Below are 18,616 nucleotides of genomic sequence, written 5' to 3'. Positions count from 1 at the left end.
AGTCAGAGATTACTGCCAGTAATTCCCTGATATTTCAGTGAGTTTTAAGCATTCTTGTTACTAAACAATGAATAAGTAACTGTACTTAATTTTTCAGAGAAGCACCTAAACTTCAGAGAATGCTACTTTAAGATGACATTGTAAGTCTTTGGGAATGCTGATCTTCCATATGTAAGTCTGTTTAGATGCAATACTTAGAGCTCTACACTTTTTGGATGGTAAGAGAAGGGGTAGTCTGCACCAGCTGCCCACATCTGGGTTTGTGTCTCAAAGCCTATGTAGAACATTTTGCAGGGCAGTGTTGTTTTTGGGGAGAGCTAACCCCCGAGAATTATTTCGTTTCTGTCATGAAAAAGTGATGACATGGCTTCTAGGGGCAGGCTTCTGTCCTGAACAGCAGCATCATGTGCTTTTTGTTATTGTTGGTTTGTTCTGTGTTTGTTTGTTTTTTGTTTTTGTTGTTTTGTTTGCTTTTTGTTTTGCTTTGTTTTGTTTTTTACTCGAATGAAGCACAGGTACTGTGGAAGGGATGCCAGTTTATAGACTGGGAAGGAGTGACAGAAAGGGTAATGAATTAACTTAGCCCTGGTTGAGTATGAGATGTGTGTGGGCCATTCAAGTGAAGATGAATAGAGGAATGTAAACAAGTTACTCAGAGTTTGGGGCAGGGCTAGAGATGTGGGTTTGTGCATCTTTAGGGTAACTATGAAGTTAGGGGAATGGCTGAGATATTAAATGCTCACCAATTATCTCTCTGTACTAAAGTAACTTAATAATAAATCTTTGGTGTTTTTTTCTAAAGAACTTACATAATAAAATATTTATAAGTATTTATTAATAAATTGATTTGACATTGGGATGTACTTCAAAATAATCCAATGGTGGAGGAGGGAACTGGGAAGAGAAGAGATAAAATAGTCTTGGCAGTGGACAAAATTCATTAATCTATTCTCTCTACTTTTGTAAATGTTGAAATTTTCCATTGAGCCAACTTTAAAAAGAATTCCTTGGTAAACAAATGGCCCTGCAGAATAAAAATAACATATTGTAAAAAAAAAAAAAAAAAGAAAAAAATGTTTATATAATGCTCTGACTTAAAACCTCCATTCTTATTCAAAATGTTTATGCAATAAAATAAAATATTTGGAAATTAACAGTAATTTTCACTTAAGTAATTCTTAAGTAAAAATGCCAAAAAGGCTAAATTTGTCAAATATATTTATATGTCAAATTGCTATTTTTTAACCACGTATTTAATAGCCAGCTACAAATTGCAAAGAAACATTACGTGTTATTTTTGTTGACATCATTTTAACTACCTATCTATAACTTATAAACTAAGGATGCACAGTATCAGAAAGCAATGAGATAATTAAAAAATACATATATTCTGTAAATCAGATTTTTCCATAATTCAGCCTGGCTCTCCTCCACTTACTTCTCCAGATTCCTGAGGTGTGCTGCATTTTTGTCAATGTTTTATCATCTTGATTGTTTTCAATGAGTGGAGAATAATATGCTTCTTTTATTTCATGTTCTACATACATGCAACTAGCCGATGTAATGCCATTTGGAGCAATAGAGCACCCTAGTGGTCTAAGCAAGACAATGAATATTCTCTTGCACTTGAATCTGCTCTCATAATATTTGAAACTAGGCAACTAGAAATAATTAGCATGATAATATTAGCCATATTACATATGGAAAACATTTTGTGAATATATGGAATAATTGTATCTAGAAAGGCACAGATAATTAAACATTTAGTCATTCTTAATTTTAAGGGCCAAGTGACTCCCATATGGTATTCCAAAATTGTATATGTACACCCATGAGCCATAAAATACATGTTTGGCATATTTGAGTTTGTGGAACAGTTTTCTCCAATTAAATTGGATGACCCAACTTACTACACATTAGGTGAGCAAATATGAATTTTAAAACCTTATTCTTGGTTGTTTTTTTCCCCCCTACAGGCCAGTCCTTGTATATGTAGCTAAGAGAATTCAGTCCACCAGGGACAGAATTACTTTGTCCAAGTCATTCTCTGTCTTTTATGAGCAGGGTGACTTTGAGGAAGTAAATTAATCTCTCTGTGACTTAGTTTTCCCATCTGTAAAATGGAGATAATAGCAGCAGGTGTCTTTAGTCTTGTGAGAAGGAAACAGGTTATTAAAACAATGCCTAGTGAGCACTGCAGCTCCTTGCTGCTCATATCTTTCCACTCAGGCTGCAGTCACATCTATCATCTGCACAGTCACATTTTGTCTATAAGTACATCCTGGACACTTAGATGTAGTGTGATTCTCTTGGCTCAAATGGAATATCTAAGCACCTACAGAAAATGAACTGTTTTAAGGAACGTAATATTTATGAAACATTACGTTCAAGTTTATAGAGTACTGATGATGCAGAATTATACACCAAAGGACGTCATTTCTTATACACAACACATTGAATTTTATGTTTTAACTGGAAATACCTATAGCAGGATTATAATGAGCAGTTCAATTTCTTCGAGGTCACTTTCCAAAGACGTGAGGAGATTTTGAACCCCTCTTCAAAATTTGCAAAAAGGAAAAGAAAAAAAAAAAAGATTTCCCCATATCAAAACTGTATAAGAAATAAGCTGTAATTAATTTAAGTGCCTTGGGGGTGAATTAGTCACTCACTGGGTGATTTGGTAAGAAAGCTATTTCAGATGAAAATAAGAACATCTTTAAATATAAAGCAGGTAAAGTAGAAGATTTAAAACCTGAAAGAGAAGAAGTCCCAAGACTTCAGTAAGTCATTAATAACAGCCATTCAATTCATTCAGAAGAGAATGGATTACTGACTTAGGATCCAATTATGTAAACCTTAATAATCATATAAGCAGCTCCAGTGATTAGCTCCAGCATTAAGACTTTTCTTTCCCATCTACATCTTATCTTTACATTCTTAAAACAACAACAGCACACACACGCACACACACACATACACGAAAACTACAAAAAACTTGTAAACTTATTTCTCACATTAGAGCCCATCAAGAATCACACAGTTCTCAGCTGTATAGTTGGAACTCCTGTGATCTGATGTGTGAGGATGACCCAATCTCACATTGCTAAGTTTTTTTTTGTTATTATAGCTACCTTGCTGGGACAGGAGTTGCTAATTTATATGTTTATGAGAAAGTCTTAAGTGGCTCAAAGGAATCTTTTCAAATTAAAAAGTGTTTTGTAAAAGCCCACAGTAGGAAAATAGATGTTTTATAATTTTAGAGTTGAATTAACAATGTTGTACCTGAGGTTTTAATGTGCGTTCTCAAATACTGGTTAGTGGCCACCATAGGAAAGTACAATCACCAAATTCATGCACCAAGCCCAGAGGCCTCACTGTTAATTCTCATGAGGCTCTAAATCCGAGACATAGGGTTTTCCAAGTGATAAGGCCTGTCTAGCAATGCATTAACTTCTCTTTCTTAAGTAGAGCCAAGAAGAATTCACCCAAGTCCCATCTATAGTAAAATGGGGTTTATGAGGTTTTAATAAACTTTTAGTTCTAAAAGCAAATGCTAATTTGTTCATTGAATGCTTTACTCTAATATTCCATTTTGTTCTCTGGAATGAAACATATGACTTGTGAAATTCAAACATTCTCCTATTTATAAGGACAATTTCATTTATTAATGGCCTATAATTAAGAACAAATTGTTAGCTAAACAAACAATTAGCTTGTCTGAAGAATAAATAGGAAGTAGGTTATTCATTCATTTGCTAAGTGTTCTTAGCCTTGACCTACTTTTCACTTATTTAGACTGCTTTCTCAATTTTCTAGAGCTTTAGTAACTAACGGAATTTTCCTAATTAAATAATGTAAGCTAACATTTATGAGTTTTCTTTAGGGGAAAGAGCAGGCTAATGAATACATAAAATGTTATAACATAAGTCAACATTTTACTTCCAATTCTACCACAAGACCCTAAAATAGGTATTTAGCCTCTTCACCTGGAAGTTTTCCATTTCTGTAAAGTGAAGATGTTAATAGTTGCCATCTACCTCAGGTTAACAGCATCATAACTCAAGGGACCTGCTACAATTTCTTTAAAGAAAAGATGCTGAGCCCAGCTGGCCTGGCCCAGTGGTTGAGCATGTACCTATGAACCAGGAGATCATGGTTCATTCCTGGTCAGGGCACAAGCCCAGGTGATAGGCTGGATCCCCAGTGTGGGGCATGCAGGAGGCGGCTGATCAATGATTCTCTCTCACCATTGATGTTTCTATCTCTCACCCTCTCTTTTCCTCTCTGAAATCAATAAAAATATGTTTTGAAAAAAGAAAAGATGCTGTATATTTATGCAATTTTCTCCAAAAATATGGAACATTGGGAAATATTCTGGATTTCTATAAAAGTCTTATAATTATTTTTTGAACAATGGCTAGATTCTTCTTCCAGCCCCTAACAAGATCTTAGATTTATTTTGAATCTTAAAAAAGTATAGGATAGAGAAGTTTAAATATTTCCACATTTTATATCTAGGATTTTTTTTAAAATTATCTTTATTGTTGAAAGAATTACAGATAGCCTCCCCCCCCCCCCATTGACCTCCTCTACCTTCCCACCCTCAGGCCTTCACCACACTATTGTCTGTGCCCATGGGTTATGCACATATGTATATAAGTTCCTTGGTTAATGGCCCCGCCCCCCTTCCCTTATAGAATCTGCCAAAATGAAACCTTTGACACATAAAGGCAACTTCATCTGAATGCAGTAGCATGTGGTTACTTAGGATTGGCTTTTTCTGTTGTTGTTAGTTACATTTTGCTTTTATGAACACCACACACACACACACACACACACACACACACACACATATTATATATACACACATACATACATTCAGGCTGCAACATCATGGCACTGAGCACACTTGAGTGGACTGTCAGAGCAAACCAAGCCTTAGGCTGAGAAGACACAGATTTAGTAGAATATCACATGTAAGATAGTAATTGAATAGGTAATCATCCCGGAAACCAGGAGTGGAAGCGAGACAGACAGCAAGACAGGAGGACAGACAGGAGTCAGTACTGAAATGTAAACCAAATGGGAACTGACAATGTAGAATATTGCAAAAATACCAATTCCGTGGTCTAAAGAAGTATTGTTAGAGGGGGAAAATAATCAATAGCTAAAATTGAACCTTGCTCTAACACATATCATCTCATATGAATTTACTGAATCTAGTTTTGATGCTATGCATTTTTATATCATGAGCCTTCATCTGAAAAATGAAAATATTCATACTTTGTTATTTGGCCATATTGTTTGCATAACATTTCTCTCTGAATGACTTCCACAATCACCTTAAGCATTATTTAAATTACGTATATATTTTATAAAATGCATATAGATGTGTACATCTGTACATCTATATCCCCCAACATCCATCCATCTATCCATCATCCATCCTTCATCCATCATCCATCTCAACGAGCAAAAAAGGGATAAGCTTCTGTTTGCATACCTTCGGGCTCCCTGATCTTTCTTCCCGCTGCAGACCTCCGAAGCACGCTCCTTCCGGAGTTGAAGAGGCTGGTGAGCTCGTCCAAAGGGCTGCTGAGGGGCCTGGAGCTGGGAGGGCTGTAGGGGACTGGAGAGGAGGCGCTGGAGTTGGCCTTCCTGGGGTCCACTCTAGCTGCGGCCTTCCCGGGGGAATGGGGAGCCTTGCAAAAAGAGCTGCAGGGGCCTGCAGCAGCGGGAGCAGAGTTCGGCTTCTGATGCCCTTTGGGCAGATCTGGGTTGGTGGCCACCTTTCCGGGATGCATTGCGCCCGCCTCGAAGGTGAAGTGGCGGTGGGCAGCAGCGGCGGGTGGTGCAGGAGGCGGCGGTGGCGTGGGAGGCGGGGAGGCTTGGTGAGATCCATTAAACACAGGGAGGCCAGGGGAAGAGGGCCTGTCCCCGTCTCCCCCTTTTTGGCTTTTGGGATACTGTGGCGACAGAGGACTGGAGCCCTCGGACTGCACAGGGTACTTGAGGTTGGTTTCCAGGACGGGCAGCTTCTTCACCTCCAGGGGCGTCAAGGGCGATTCATCCGAGGCCGGGGAGCAGGTGACCGGGGTCGGGGGGAACACCAGGAGCGGGGGCCGGTGCGGGAGCAGGTTGGGGAAGGGGGCTGGGATGTCACAGGTGTCTCTGCAGAGCCCCGGTGCCTCTCTGTCCTCCCAGGTGACGGGGCTCGGACGCTCACACAGTAACGGGAGGGACACAGATGCCCAGGCGCCTGCCCCCCGGCAGCCCCCGTCCTCCGGGGGCGCGAAGTACTTCATCTCCTCGTACACCGCCTCCCCCTGGTCCGAGTTGCACCCCGCGTGGCCCACCATCTCGATGTAGACGGGCTCCAGCTCGGGGGGCTCGGTCTCAGAGTGCGCGGGGGGTGCAAGGGACGCGGGGACCCCCAGCATGGCCCCTGGGGTGCACGGAGGGCCCCCTGCTCTGCCCCGCATGCCCGGGACCCCCACCGCCCCGGGCCTGGCGCCCCCCGAGATCTCCTCCGAGGAGCCGCTGAGCTTGGTGTGGGGACTCCGCTTTGGCTTCCGAGGGGGGATCTTCTTCATGGTGCTGTAGTCATCGCTGTGCGGCCTGGGCCGGGTGAGAACTGGAGGCAGATGGACAGACAGGGAGGTGTTAGCAAGACCTCAGGGCCAAACCAGCACAGGACTGACTGGTGCTGGGCGGGGGGGGGGGGAGATCGAGGGGGCGCTGCCCTTGCCCACTGGGCTCCTGCAAGTCCCCAGGGATCAAGACAAAGGCCTGTATCTCCCCTACTGTCAACACCACCCATGACCCTAGCTCAGCCAACACTTCTCAAGACTGCCAACAGAAAGGTTTTGTTTTGTTTTTTTATTTCTTAATTGATTAAGGTATCATATATTTGTCTTTAACCCCCCCCCATTCCAATATTCCAATCCCCCATCCCCACGCCTACTCATGCCCCCACCCCTTTATTGTCCTTGACCACTGGTTAGGCTCATATGTGTGCATATAAGTCCTTTGGTTGGTCTCTCCCTTTTATCCCCACCCTGCCTTTGAGATCCAACAGTCTGACCCATGGCTCCTTATCTCTGGATCTGTTCTTGTCCATCAGTCTATGTTGTTCACTATTTCCCCTAGATGAGTGAGATCATGTCCTACTGGAAATATACTTATAAGAATAAAAAATGAAACAAGTAATAATCATTATGCTAAAAGGCATATGAATCAGTCTGCAGTGAGTTTCTTTCTGGGCAACCATGAAGGCAGAAGAGAAGCAGTCTAGAAAGGAAGTTTTGCTCTCAGAGCCTCAGGATAACTTCAGGAAGCAAGACATTAAGTGGACCATAAAGGGCCCAGGGATTGTCAGCCACCTGCAAACCGGAAGTGCCCAGGGATACAGCCATGCAGCAGGGGAGCACACTTCAGAGCAGCTGCAGGAACCCACCCACAGCTGTATTTTTAGGGTCTGATAAAGGTGTGACATCAGAACAGGCTGAACTGGTCCCTGGGGCTTTAGAGATGAGAAAATGGAAAGCAAGAGGGAACAAGCAAATTAGCTAGTCCGTGGCAAATAGATGCTTTCTGTAGGAAATGAATAAGCTTGATTATTTAAAGGGTATGAAATGTACAAAACAAAACACCTACATACATAAAGAGATGATTGTTTTGTTAAAGAACTTTGTTATTGAAATGATGCCAACGGTGAATTGTATAAATAATCAGCATACTTGAATTCTTAACAGAAACACATATTTAATAAGAAAATTATTAAATATAATATTTTATTTAGTTCTATAAATACTAGAACTTCTAGCGCTAGCCAGGTACTCAGTTGGTTAGAGCAGTCATTAAAGATACACCAAGGTTTCAGGCTGATCCAGGGCACATACAAGAATCAACAAATGAAAGGAAAACAAATTGATGTTTCTCCCTCTCTCTCTCCCTTCCTCTCTTTTTCTCTCATATAAATTATATGTAATTAATTATATATAAAACTATGAACTTCTAAAGTGGAAATTTCTGAAGTTGAAAAAAGGAAAATATTTAGAAAAACAAATCAGCATATTAGTAACAACTAATTTTAAAAGAGGCAGAAAAACTATTTAGATAAGATTTTAAAACATTTACTGAAACTGAAGTTTAAAAAATTCCAAGATTTATTTTCTGATATAGTTTATTATAAATTATAATATGTATTTATTAAATAAACAAAATTTCACTGAAAATTGAGATTTTAGGAAATTACATTAAGTTTTACTGACATATCAAAACTCAAAAATCTTAAACTATGATACTAATTTGGCATTTTACTGTAAGAATTATTGATAGAAACGTATCTAACTTTTCTGAGTCCTTGAGTTACTTAAGAAAGACAAATTTTTCTCTCACTATGAGAGCACATATGACATCAGTAAATGTCCCCAGGTTGAAGGAGATAATAAAGTAAAATGGCTGAGATTAAAGGCTTTTTTAAGACTGAGTAGTATTCCATTGTGTAAATGTACCAGAGCTTTTTATCCACTCATCTACTGAGGGGCACGTGGGCTGCTTTAAAATATTGGCTATTGTAAATAACACTGCAATGAACATAAGCTACAGATATTCTTTTAAATTAGTGTTTCAGGTGTCTTTGGATATATTCCCAGAAGTGGAATTGCTGGGTCATAAGGCAGTTCCAATTTTAATTTCCTGAGTTAACTCCATACTACTCTCCACAGTGGCTGCACCAATCTGCATTCCCACCAACAGTTCACCAGAGTTCTCTTTTCTCCAAATCCTCACCACTGCTTCCAGTGTGTAGATTTACTGATAACAGCCATTCTGACAGATAGGAGGTGATATCTCATTGTGGTTTTAGTTTTTATTTCTTTGATGAGCATCTTTTCATGTCTATTGGCCATCTGTATGTCCTCCTTGGAGAAGTGTCTATTTGGGTTATTTGCCCATTTTTTAAATTAGATTTTTTTTTCCATGTTGACTTTTATAAGGTTTTAGCAAACTTTGAGTATTAACCCTTGGGGAAAGCAGTATAAAGTTACTTCAAAAAATTAAAAAAATGAAACTGCCTTATGATCCAGCACTTCCACTTCTGGGAATTTATCCAAAAAAACCCGAAACACTAATTCAAAAGAACATATGTACCTCTAAGTTCATTGAAGTGTTATTTACAATAGCCAAGATTTGGAAGCAGCCCAAGTGCCCATCAGTAGATGAGTGGATAAAAAAGCTGTGATACATTTACACAAAAATAAAAAACTATGACTTGGCCATAAAAATGAGGGAAATCTTCTTTTTGCAACAGCATGGATAGACCTGAAAGGTATTATGTTAAGAAAAAGAAGACAGCTAGAAAAAGACAAGTACTGTATGATTTCACCTATATGTGGAACATAATGAACAAAATAAACGAACAGACAAAATAGAAACAGACTCATTGAATCAGATAATAGACTGCTAGCTGTCAGAAGGGAGGGACATTTGAGGCAAGGGTGGAAAAGGTGAAAGGATTAAGCAAAAACCAACAATAACAACCCAAAACAATAACCTATCAGATACGGAAAACAGTATGATGATTACCAGTGGGAAAGGGAATTGTGGGGAGGTAGAATGGGTAAAGGAGAATAAGTAAAGATGAAAGAAGACTTGACTTGGAGTGATGAACACTAAATATGATGTACAAATGACGTGTTATAGAATTGTACACCCGAAACCTATGTGATTTTATTATCCAATGTCACCCTAATAAATTCAATTTTAAAAAATGTTAAAAAAAAAAAAGGCAAAATCCCATAATTAAGAAAAAAATGTTTAAAGGTTTCCAGTCAAATCTGGATTCAAATCTCAGCAGGACCATTGATTTGTGGTTGTTCGTTGAGTCATACATTTGACTAGTATTTACTGAAATCACATAAGTGATTACAGAGAAAAATTTCCCTACCTTCCTCTGTCCTAGTGGAAGGTGTCAGACAATAAAAAAAATAGGTTAAACAAATGAATAAATTCTTTAGCATGTTAGAACATGACATAGGCTATGAAAATGAAAAACAACAGGCCCTGAGAGGGGTCACAGAATTGTGAGTATTAGGGGGAGGGTAGCAATGGTGCAAATGACAATATTAAAAGAGGTTTTAGGCAAAGCTCTCTAAGCTTCAGTATAGCGATGCATAAAATGATCAGTAATTATCTCAGAGGCACAAAATATATATTGTATGTAAAGTGTTTGCTCATATTTTGGCACACTGGAAACATGAAACAACCGGGAGACATCCAAACAAGAATGGAAAAGAACAAAGCTAATTTTCTAACTCAATGGACATCTTTGTGAGCCAGTATTATACACAGTTCCCAAAAGCAGCCGACTTTTAAGAGCAGAGAAGGCCCAAAATGCACCATTCTGTAATTTTTTTTTAAAATATATTTTATTGATTTTGTACAGAGAGGAAGGGAGGGAGCTAGAGAGCTAGAAACATCGATGAGAGAGAGTCATCGATCAGCTGCCTCTTGTACACCCCCTACTGGGGATATGCCTGCAACCAAGGCACATGCCCTTGACCAGAATCGAACCCGGGTCCCTTCAGTCCCCAAGCCGACGCTCTATCCATTGAGCCAAACCGTTTTCGGCATCATTCTGTAATTAATAAGCATTGTTCTAAAGGCCTGCACCACACTAAGATATAAGCTTCTCCCAGAAAGTTAATGAACCAAACAAAATGTTAGCATTGCTATTATAGAGTTGTACTGAAGATTTAAATAACTTAAAGGATTTGTGGCAGGTTGTATTTTCCAAAACTAGCTTCAACAATATTCTCAGTCCCACATGCGCTTCAGAACCCCGAAACTGAGAGGGCCTCTGTAATTGCCTCTGACAAATAATATATGGGGAATTGGCTGCTGCCTGCTTTCTGTGGCTGGATCACAGGGAGTATGGTTCTGCTTGGCTCTTGCTGTCTGGGACACATATCTTGATGGCCCTGATCTTTATGTGAGGGGACTGTTTACTCATGCTGTAGGGAACAGGTAGAGAGACCACGTGGAGGTGACAGTGATGAGGAAGACTCCATTTGCTTCAGCTCTCAGCTCTCTGTGTTTCCCCAGCCCAGACACCAAAAATCTAATAATTGAGTCTTTGGATGATCCCATCCCCAAACTCTCATTACTGCTGTGAGAGATCCTGTGTGTATACTGGTTAGCTGAGCCCAGACCAGACAACTACTAGAACTGTAAGAGAGAGAAAATGATACAAATGTTATTGTAAGTCACTAAATTTTGGAGTGCTTTGTTACACAGCGGGAGGCAACTAACATAGATACCGGTAAAGCTCATAAAAGAGGGTGAGGAAGATGCTGGAAGCTGGAGGAAACATGAGCCTTTTTGTGCCATTGTGGAAAGTTTAGCAACACTGTCACCTGCAGTAATGTGGAAAGTGAAAAATGCACTTAGGGAACTGAATGATGTAGCTAAGGAGGTTTTCAGGTGGGGTGTAAAATCTGCCTCCTGGATTCTTCTAGCTGCCTATAGTAAAATGTGAGAGTAAAGAGATAAGCCAACGAAAGACCTATTAACTAACTGTAAAGGATCCTGGACTTCCTATGTTGGAAATAAATGTTTCTCACTGCCAGGCTGTCCTGATGCTAAATAATTCTCAAGTTAAGAAATGACTTCCAAGCAGGGATGAAATCTGGGGCATTTTCAGGAAAACGTGATCTGAAGATGGAGCCAAGACCATGGCTATGAAACCCTTTATTAAGACGTCAGGAAGATTTAAGGTGATGCTTCATGGATCTGTTCAAAGGAGCAAAACCACAGGACTTCCAAGAATTGTAAGTGTATTGCAGCACAGAAGTCTTGCAGAGAGCCCAAAGTAAAGAAGATAATTATCTGAGAGACTTGTGGATGTGGCTTTTGAATAATGCAGCAGATTATAAATTCACAGGAAACTCGCAAAGCTTTTAAAGGAATTGGATCATCTTGCATTGAAAGGAGAAGACTTAATACAGAACGAGGAGGCTCTGGTGCCTCAACATTTTATAGACAGAAAGCAGGCCGGCAAAACTACCAGCCCTAAACATGTCACATCTTGTGGATTAGGAATCAAAATTTATTGGTGAGCCAGGAATCCAAAGCATAGACCTGTGACCCATGGAAAATCATCTCTAGGCACTAGGACAAAATCCTAACCAGGGCACAGGCAGTGTGTGCCCTGATATTGTTCAGAACTGATCTGTGAAAGAGCCTCCTGTGTGCCTCCCAATTTTCCCCTTTTTTAAACAGGAACATCCTGGACCTGTCCCTCCGGTGCATGTTAGTTGTGTGGAGAATAGGTCACCGGTCTTCAGCTATATAGGTTCAATACTAGAGGAGCTACCCACCTAAAGAGCCTTACCCGAGCGGCCAGGATACTTGAATATGATTTAGATGATGAGATCTGGGCATTGCACCTGATCTTGGTGTGGTGATGGGATGAAACTTTAGGGCAATTGGAGTGAGGGGGAGGGAAGAGGAAAGTGCATCTTATATGTGAAAAGGATGTGAACTGTTTTGTCCCAAGGGTGGATAAGGCAATTTCTGTCTTCTAAAAAATTGGCCACAATATATAATGCTTCCAGTCCTATGAAGAGCTGGAATCTATTTCTCCTCACTAATCCTGCATGTAACTGTGGGACTGCCTGATGTAATGACTGTGGTGGAGGTGATGCTAATGTCTCCCAAGGCTGACTCATGGCAGGTACTCTCTTTCCTGGGGCATGTGCTTTGAATAATTGATTCTCCAGGAAGTCCAGCTACCCTGAGATGCCATGCTGCACAAACCACGTGGAGAGACCACCTAGAGATACAGGTGCCATAGCCCCCAGGCAGCTGAAATCCCATCTTTCAGAGGATTCCAGCCAGCAGGTGCAGCTTTATGAAGGACCTCAAGTAAGAGCCACCCAGAAGAGCCTAGTTAACATGAGAACCTGAGAGATAGTACTAAAATAACCCCGCTTTACTTAAATCATCACGTTTTGGATGATTAGTTAAGCAACAATAAATAACTGATATGATATTCCCTCAAGGATTTCTCGAGATGCAGAGAAAAGCTTTCTTTTTAAAATTAAACTGTTATCAATAAAGTAGTATGTTTTGTTAGGAGGCAGTCAAAAGCCTGGCCTCTAGGATATGACTGCCTTGGGTAAGTGACGTGTGTCAGGCTACACCACTGCATCCTGACTCAGTGTCCTCATCTATAGATGGGTCACAAGGATTAGTTCTAAAGACTTACTTAATTTAATGCTTAGCACATTATAAACACTAAGTAAGTGCTGGCTATTGTCATCATTATCTTATTACTACAGAACCAGAAATTAATCATGAATGATAGGACAGGGTTTCTTTGAGTATGACCTGGGGTTCAGCAATATCAAGTCCTTGAGGTGCTTTATTGAGGATGTAGATAGCACAGTTTCTGTCATATTCCATAATCACTAAGTAATAATCTGTGGGGGTGGGGACTTGAAAACTTATTAACTTCACAAATTAAAATTAGAACACCAAGGTTACAGAATTAAGAATAATTTGGTTTATGGCCATCTGTGTGTGTGTGTGTGTGTGTGTGTGTGTGTGTCCACCCAAGAGCGTACTAATAGCTCATTTGCAAATACGAATTTGAGGGCCATTAAAAATTGGTTTACATTAAGAGTTTTTTTTAACAATATGTTTTAGCCCTAAGATTTGTGAGTAAAATGTCAGTAAGATATCAGGCAGACATTTCATAATCATAGATCATCTTCAGGACAAGTCTTACTGTTCAAACAGTAACTTAAGGGTTAAACCCCACATTCTCAAGCTGTCTCACCATTTCACACACTTGACTCTTATCTAAGTGAGTGGGCAATGATCTAGGGACTTGTGTCATTTTAAGTTTTATTAAGAGATAAAAATGTTCTTGTACAAAATGCTTTCCCTTTGGCTTTGTTGTTAAGGCAGGTTGGATGACATAAAACACCATTTGCTCCAGGACACAGGCTAGCTGGCCCCATTTTCATTGAGAACAAGATACCTACATAATTAATCTATGAGAGGAAAAAAGGAATGAGGGTCTTGTTCTACCAGAAAACATGTGTATCTCATGTGTATGTATTCCAATTCTTCCAGTGTGATTTTTACTAGTTTCAGAGCAAACGTAATGCCTAGCACAGGACACCACGGATGCCTAAACAAATGCCTGGTGACCTTCTGCATACATGAGTGAAAGTGATACCAACTTACAACCAGCTACCCATTGGACAAAAAGAGCTCCTACTGAGCTGATATATTCCATCCTTGTTACATCACTTTGTGTGTGTGTGTGTGTGTGTGTGTGTGTGTGTGTGTGTAGCCCTTGTTCTCATTCCATCTTTACCCATTCTACAGGTATAATGCCACTTAAATGTCCTTCCAGATCCTTCCTCATTTCCCAGCCAGGACTAGCCCCATTTGCTCTGTCCCAAACCATCCTGTTCTCTTTGCTATTACTCTGCTTATCTCATAATTTGTTTACCCATTTATCATCCCTACTGGCCTCTTCAAGGAAGAGCCAAACTCATGAAATACACTTAGTTAGTATGCATTGAATGTGAAAATGCATCATAAATTGTAAAACATGCAGTCATGTTCTCCTGTTATGTCCAGTAATGCATTCTCGGGGCAGTGTTCAGAGAAGACCTAATTTCTGTCAAATTCCGGGTAATAGAAGAAAAAAAAAGTATAAAGGGGCATCTGCTAAAAAATATGTTGACAAACCAAATCCAACAAATCTCCAGGGGACATTTTGAACCTTGCCAAATTGTGCTCATTTTGATTTATTGATAGAAAGCTCATTCTGCTTTAATGAAAGCAGCCCAAAGAAATATATTTCTATAACATTCATGTATTTGTTCAGTTAAGTATTTATTGAGTGCCTACCATGTGGCAAGTGCTGTCTAGAACAAAGATATAAATAAGACAGTAAAAAAGAAAAGGAACAGAACATTATTTCCAAACAAAGCACCACAGCTGAACCATTCTTGTATCCATACATTAAAAATAGCATTTTGTTGAGAATGGAGTTGTATGGCAATGGAAAAAAAAAAGATTCCTGGATGTATAATTTATAAGGAATGGGCTGCTGGAATCTGCAGGGAAGGTGGCTGTGGAGGTCATACCACAGATAGTAAAACGATGGAGGTGACAGTTGCCCAAGAAAATCCTTTCTTTTACCATTTCATCATCTAGTAATGACTGTGTTTGGAAGAAAGCATAGGCTTTGGATTTATAGAATCAACTCTTCACTCCAAAAAGTAGTGGAACTGGGAGCTCCCTAGCAAAGAGAAAAGTGAAGCCAGGCCCCTAGTCTCCTTTTCTTAGTCACTGTTTGCAAAGACCAAACCCAGACTTCTTAAAAACAGTACTTTCAAATAGTTGGCTCTAGCTTGTTAATCGTTTGCAAACAAGCATTAAAATTTACTGGCCCATAAAAGTGTTTCAAGATTCTCGGGTACAAAGGTAGTAAAAAAAAACAAAAAACAAAAACAAACAAAGAGCCCTCTTGCCTGCCCCTCTTTATGGCCACTTGTTATTGCAAAAATCTTATAGGAAAGTCATGTGTTAATAAGATCAAGACTGGTCACAAAGATTAAAACTTAATGTAACTAATTATTAGTTTCTCTACAATTCTTCATTCTCCAATCAGATCTCCATTCATTCCAGAACCTTCTGGATTGATTGACAGCTTTATTTGTAAAAGAAAAGAACTTTAACTTATTTTTAATAGGCCCTCAGGAATGGCTCAGACAATGAACTAACCACAGTCGTGGTCCCTGTTCTTATGAAAGCAGGGTTCATAGAGCATTTTAAGTAGTGATCGGATTTTCTTCTTAACTTTTGCAGAAGAAGGATAAATTTGTGACATCTTACTAGGTGCAAAAAACTCAGTACAGCAGGTACTCAAAGAGTGGCATTCCATACAGCATGGTTTCAATAGATGATGAGATGCCACAGAAACCTAATTCTTGTTTTGTATCCATGAGCCTAATGTAAAACTGGTTTTATTATACCTCCTTTTGCTTAGCGTCACAGAACTATGATGGCATTAAGTGAGGCCTGATTGTACTTCCCCTGTGGTAAAAACATGCAGCTCTTAGAATCAGTGCTCTCTAAGAACTTTGTGTGATGATGGGAAATTCCATACCAGTGGCTGTTGAGTACTTAGAATGTCAGGAGTGACTGAATTTTAAATTCTATTAATTTTCTTTTTTCTTTTTTTAAATATATTTCATTGATTTTTTACAGAGGGGAAGGGAGAGAGATATAGAATTAGAAACATCGATGAGAGAGAGTCATCGATCAGATGCCTCTTGCACACCCACTACTGGGGATATGCCCACAACCAAGGTACCTGTCCTTGGCCGGAATCGAACCGGGGACCCTTCAGTCCACAGGCTGACGCTCTATCCACTGAGCAAAACCAGTTTCGGCTAAATTCTATTAATTTTCATTACTTTAAATGTAAATCGCCAGTTATTAGTGGCTACTGTACTGTATAGGATACTTTGAGCTCCCGTCACAATGGCATCAATGGGACCAGAGCCATTGCTGTGGCAGGTTTGTTACTAAGAGTGTTATGGATTAGAAGTCCATGGCCTGAGTGACAAAGCCCCTCTAATGGCTTCAGGCTCCTAATGCTATTGTACAAAACTAACTAGCACACCAGCTTGATCCCAACATGCAGGTTAATTTTTAAAAAAATATTGATTCAGAGAGGTAGGGAGAGGGGGAGAGAGATAGAACATCAATGATGGGAGAGAATCATTGATCAGCTACCTCCAGCATGCCCCACACTGGGAGTGAGCCCACAACTAGGGCATGTGCCCTGACCAGAATCAAACCATGACCTCCTGGTTCATAGGCAGAAGCTCAATCACTGGCCGGGTGCAGGTTATTGTTTTTTTCCTTAAATATACATTTAGAGCATATTCTAAAATGTGGGAATTCATCTACAACCATAAGAGATATGGGAATGATTGTAAAGTCAGAAGGACTAGGAATTATAAATTTTGAAAATGAATAAGTATTATAGATAGAAAAAAAAGGAACTCATTTATGGAGTAGCCCTTTTACATGCCTCCAGTGTGTGAGTTTACTGCGGTGTGACCTATGGGGGAGACACCTACCAACCCCTTTCTCATATGTGAGCTGAAATGAATTTCTAATTAAATTTTACATAAAAATCACGTGAGTCTAATGAGTCACATCATGTATGTTATACTGCAAATCCTGAGAGACTTGTGATTCCCTACAGTAATAGGAGTTTCAGAATTTCACAGTTGTGGATTTTCATGCATTTTCTTCATTCATCTTTTTTTTTCCCCTTGTCATTTTATTTTATATATATTTTTATCCCATGATTTTTGAATAATTTTTCTTAATTAATATGTTTTATTACTCATATGAGAGAACTCAATTTTATATTTATATTTATATTTATATTTATATTTATACATTTGTCTCCTTTCACAATGGTGTGACTACTTGGCCCTTAGTTACTCTAAAATCTCACCTTCAGGGCAACAAGTCTCCTAATATGCACACAAAGAGAAAGCATTTTTAGACTTTACCTGCTATTCTGAGACCTATTTATTCAAATTTATAGAGCTTGTGTGCAGCATTCAAGTTAGGAGGGGGGCTTTATATTATATTAGAGACATGGTGCATGATATTAGTGTATAGTTGTGTGTGTGTGTGTGTGTGTGTGTGTGTGTGTTCCTCAGCCCAGCATGTACCCTCTCCAACCTGGGACATCCCTCTCATAATCCAGGACTGCTGGCTTTCAACTGTTCGCCTGCTGCTTGCCTGATTGCCCCTAACTGCTTCTGTCTGCCAGCCTGATCACCCCTAACCACTCCCCTGCCAGCCTGATTGACACCTAACTGTTCCCCTGCCAGCCTGATTGACACCTAACTGTTCCCCTGCTGACCTGATTGTCCCTACCTGCCCTCCCCTGATGGCCTGGTTGACCCAACTGCCACCCCTGAAGGCCTGGTCATCCCTAACTGACTTCCCCTGCAGGTCTGGTTGCTCCCAACTGCTCTCCCCTGCTGGCCTGATTGCCCCTAAATGCCCTTCCCTGCCATCCTGATTGCCCATAACTGCCCTCCCCTACCAGCCTGGTCACCCCTAACTGTCCTTCCCTGCACACCTGGTCACCCCCAATTGCCCTCCCCTGCAGGCCTGGTCAACCCTAACTGCCCTCCTTTGCAGGCCTGGTTGCCTGCAACTGCCCTTCTCTGCAGGCACAGGTTCCCCCGCCCCCAACTGTCCTCTCCTGCAGGCCTGGTGCCCCACCAACTGTCATACCCTGCAGGCCAGGTCTTCCCCAATTGCTCTCCCCTGCAGACCTGGTCCCTCCCAACTTACCTCCCCTGCTGGCCTGATCACCCACAACTTCCCTCCCCTGATGACCATCTGTGTTAGTCATCTTGTGTCTACATGGGGCAGTCATCTTTGACCACATGGGAGCAGCCATCCTGTGTGTTGGAGTGCCGGTCAATTTGCATATTATCTCTTTATTATATAAGATACACTGTAACTTTCAACTTTTTTTTTCCAA

The 18,616-nt window shown here is 40.2% G+C and overlaps 1 protein-coding gene across 1 annotated transcript in view; it reads right to left on the bottom strand.

Annotated features, from left to right (window-relative positions):
- Positions 1-18,616, bottom strand: part of MYO16 (myosin XVI) — a 414,776-nt gene that overhangs the window by 60,953 nt on the left and 335,207 nt on the right. The window contains exon 32 of the mRNA XM_036458153.2: positions 5,507-6,637. Within this exon, the coding sequence (XP_036314046.1) occupies positions 5,507-6,637 (1,131 nt within the window). The remainder of the gene's footprint in view (positions 1-5,506; positions 6,638-18,616) is intronic.

This window comes from Pipistrellus kuhlii, unplaced genomic scaffold, assembly GCF_014108245.1.
Source record: "Pipistrellus kuhlii isolate mPipKuh1 unplaced genomic scaffold, mPipKuh1.p scaffold_m20_p_3, whole genome shotgun sequence".
In the NCBI taxonomy this organism is placed as follows: Eukaryota; Metazoa; Chordata; class Mammalia; order Chiroptera; family Vespertilionidae; genus Pipistrellus; species Pipistrellus kuhlii.
This window is presented reverse-complemented; position numbering and strand designations above follow the sequence as displayed.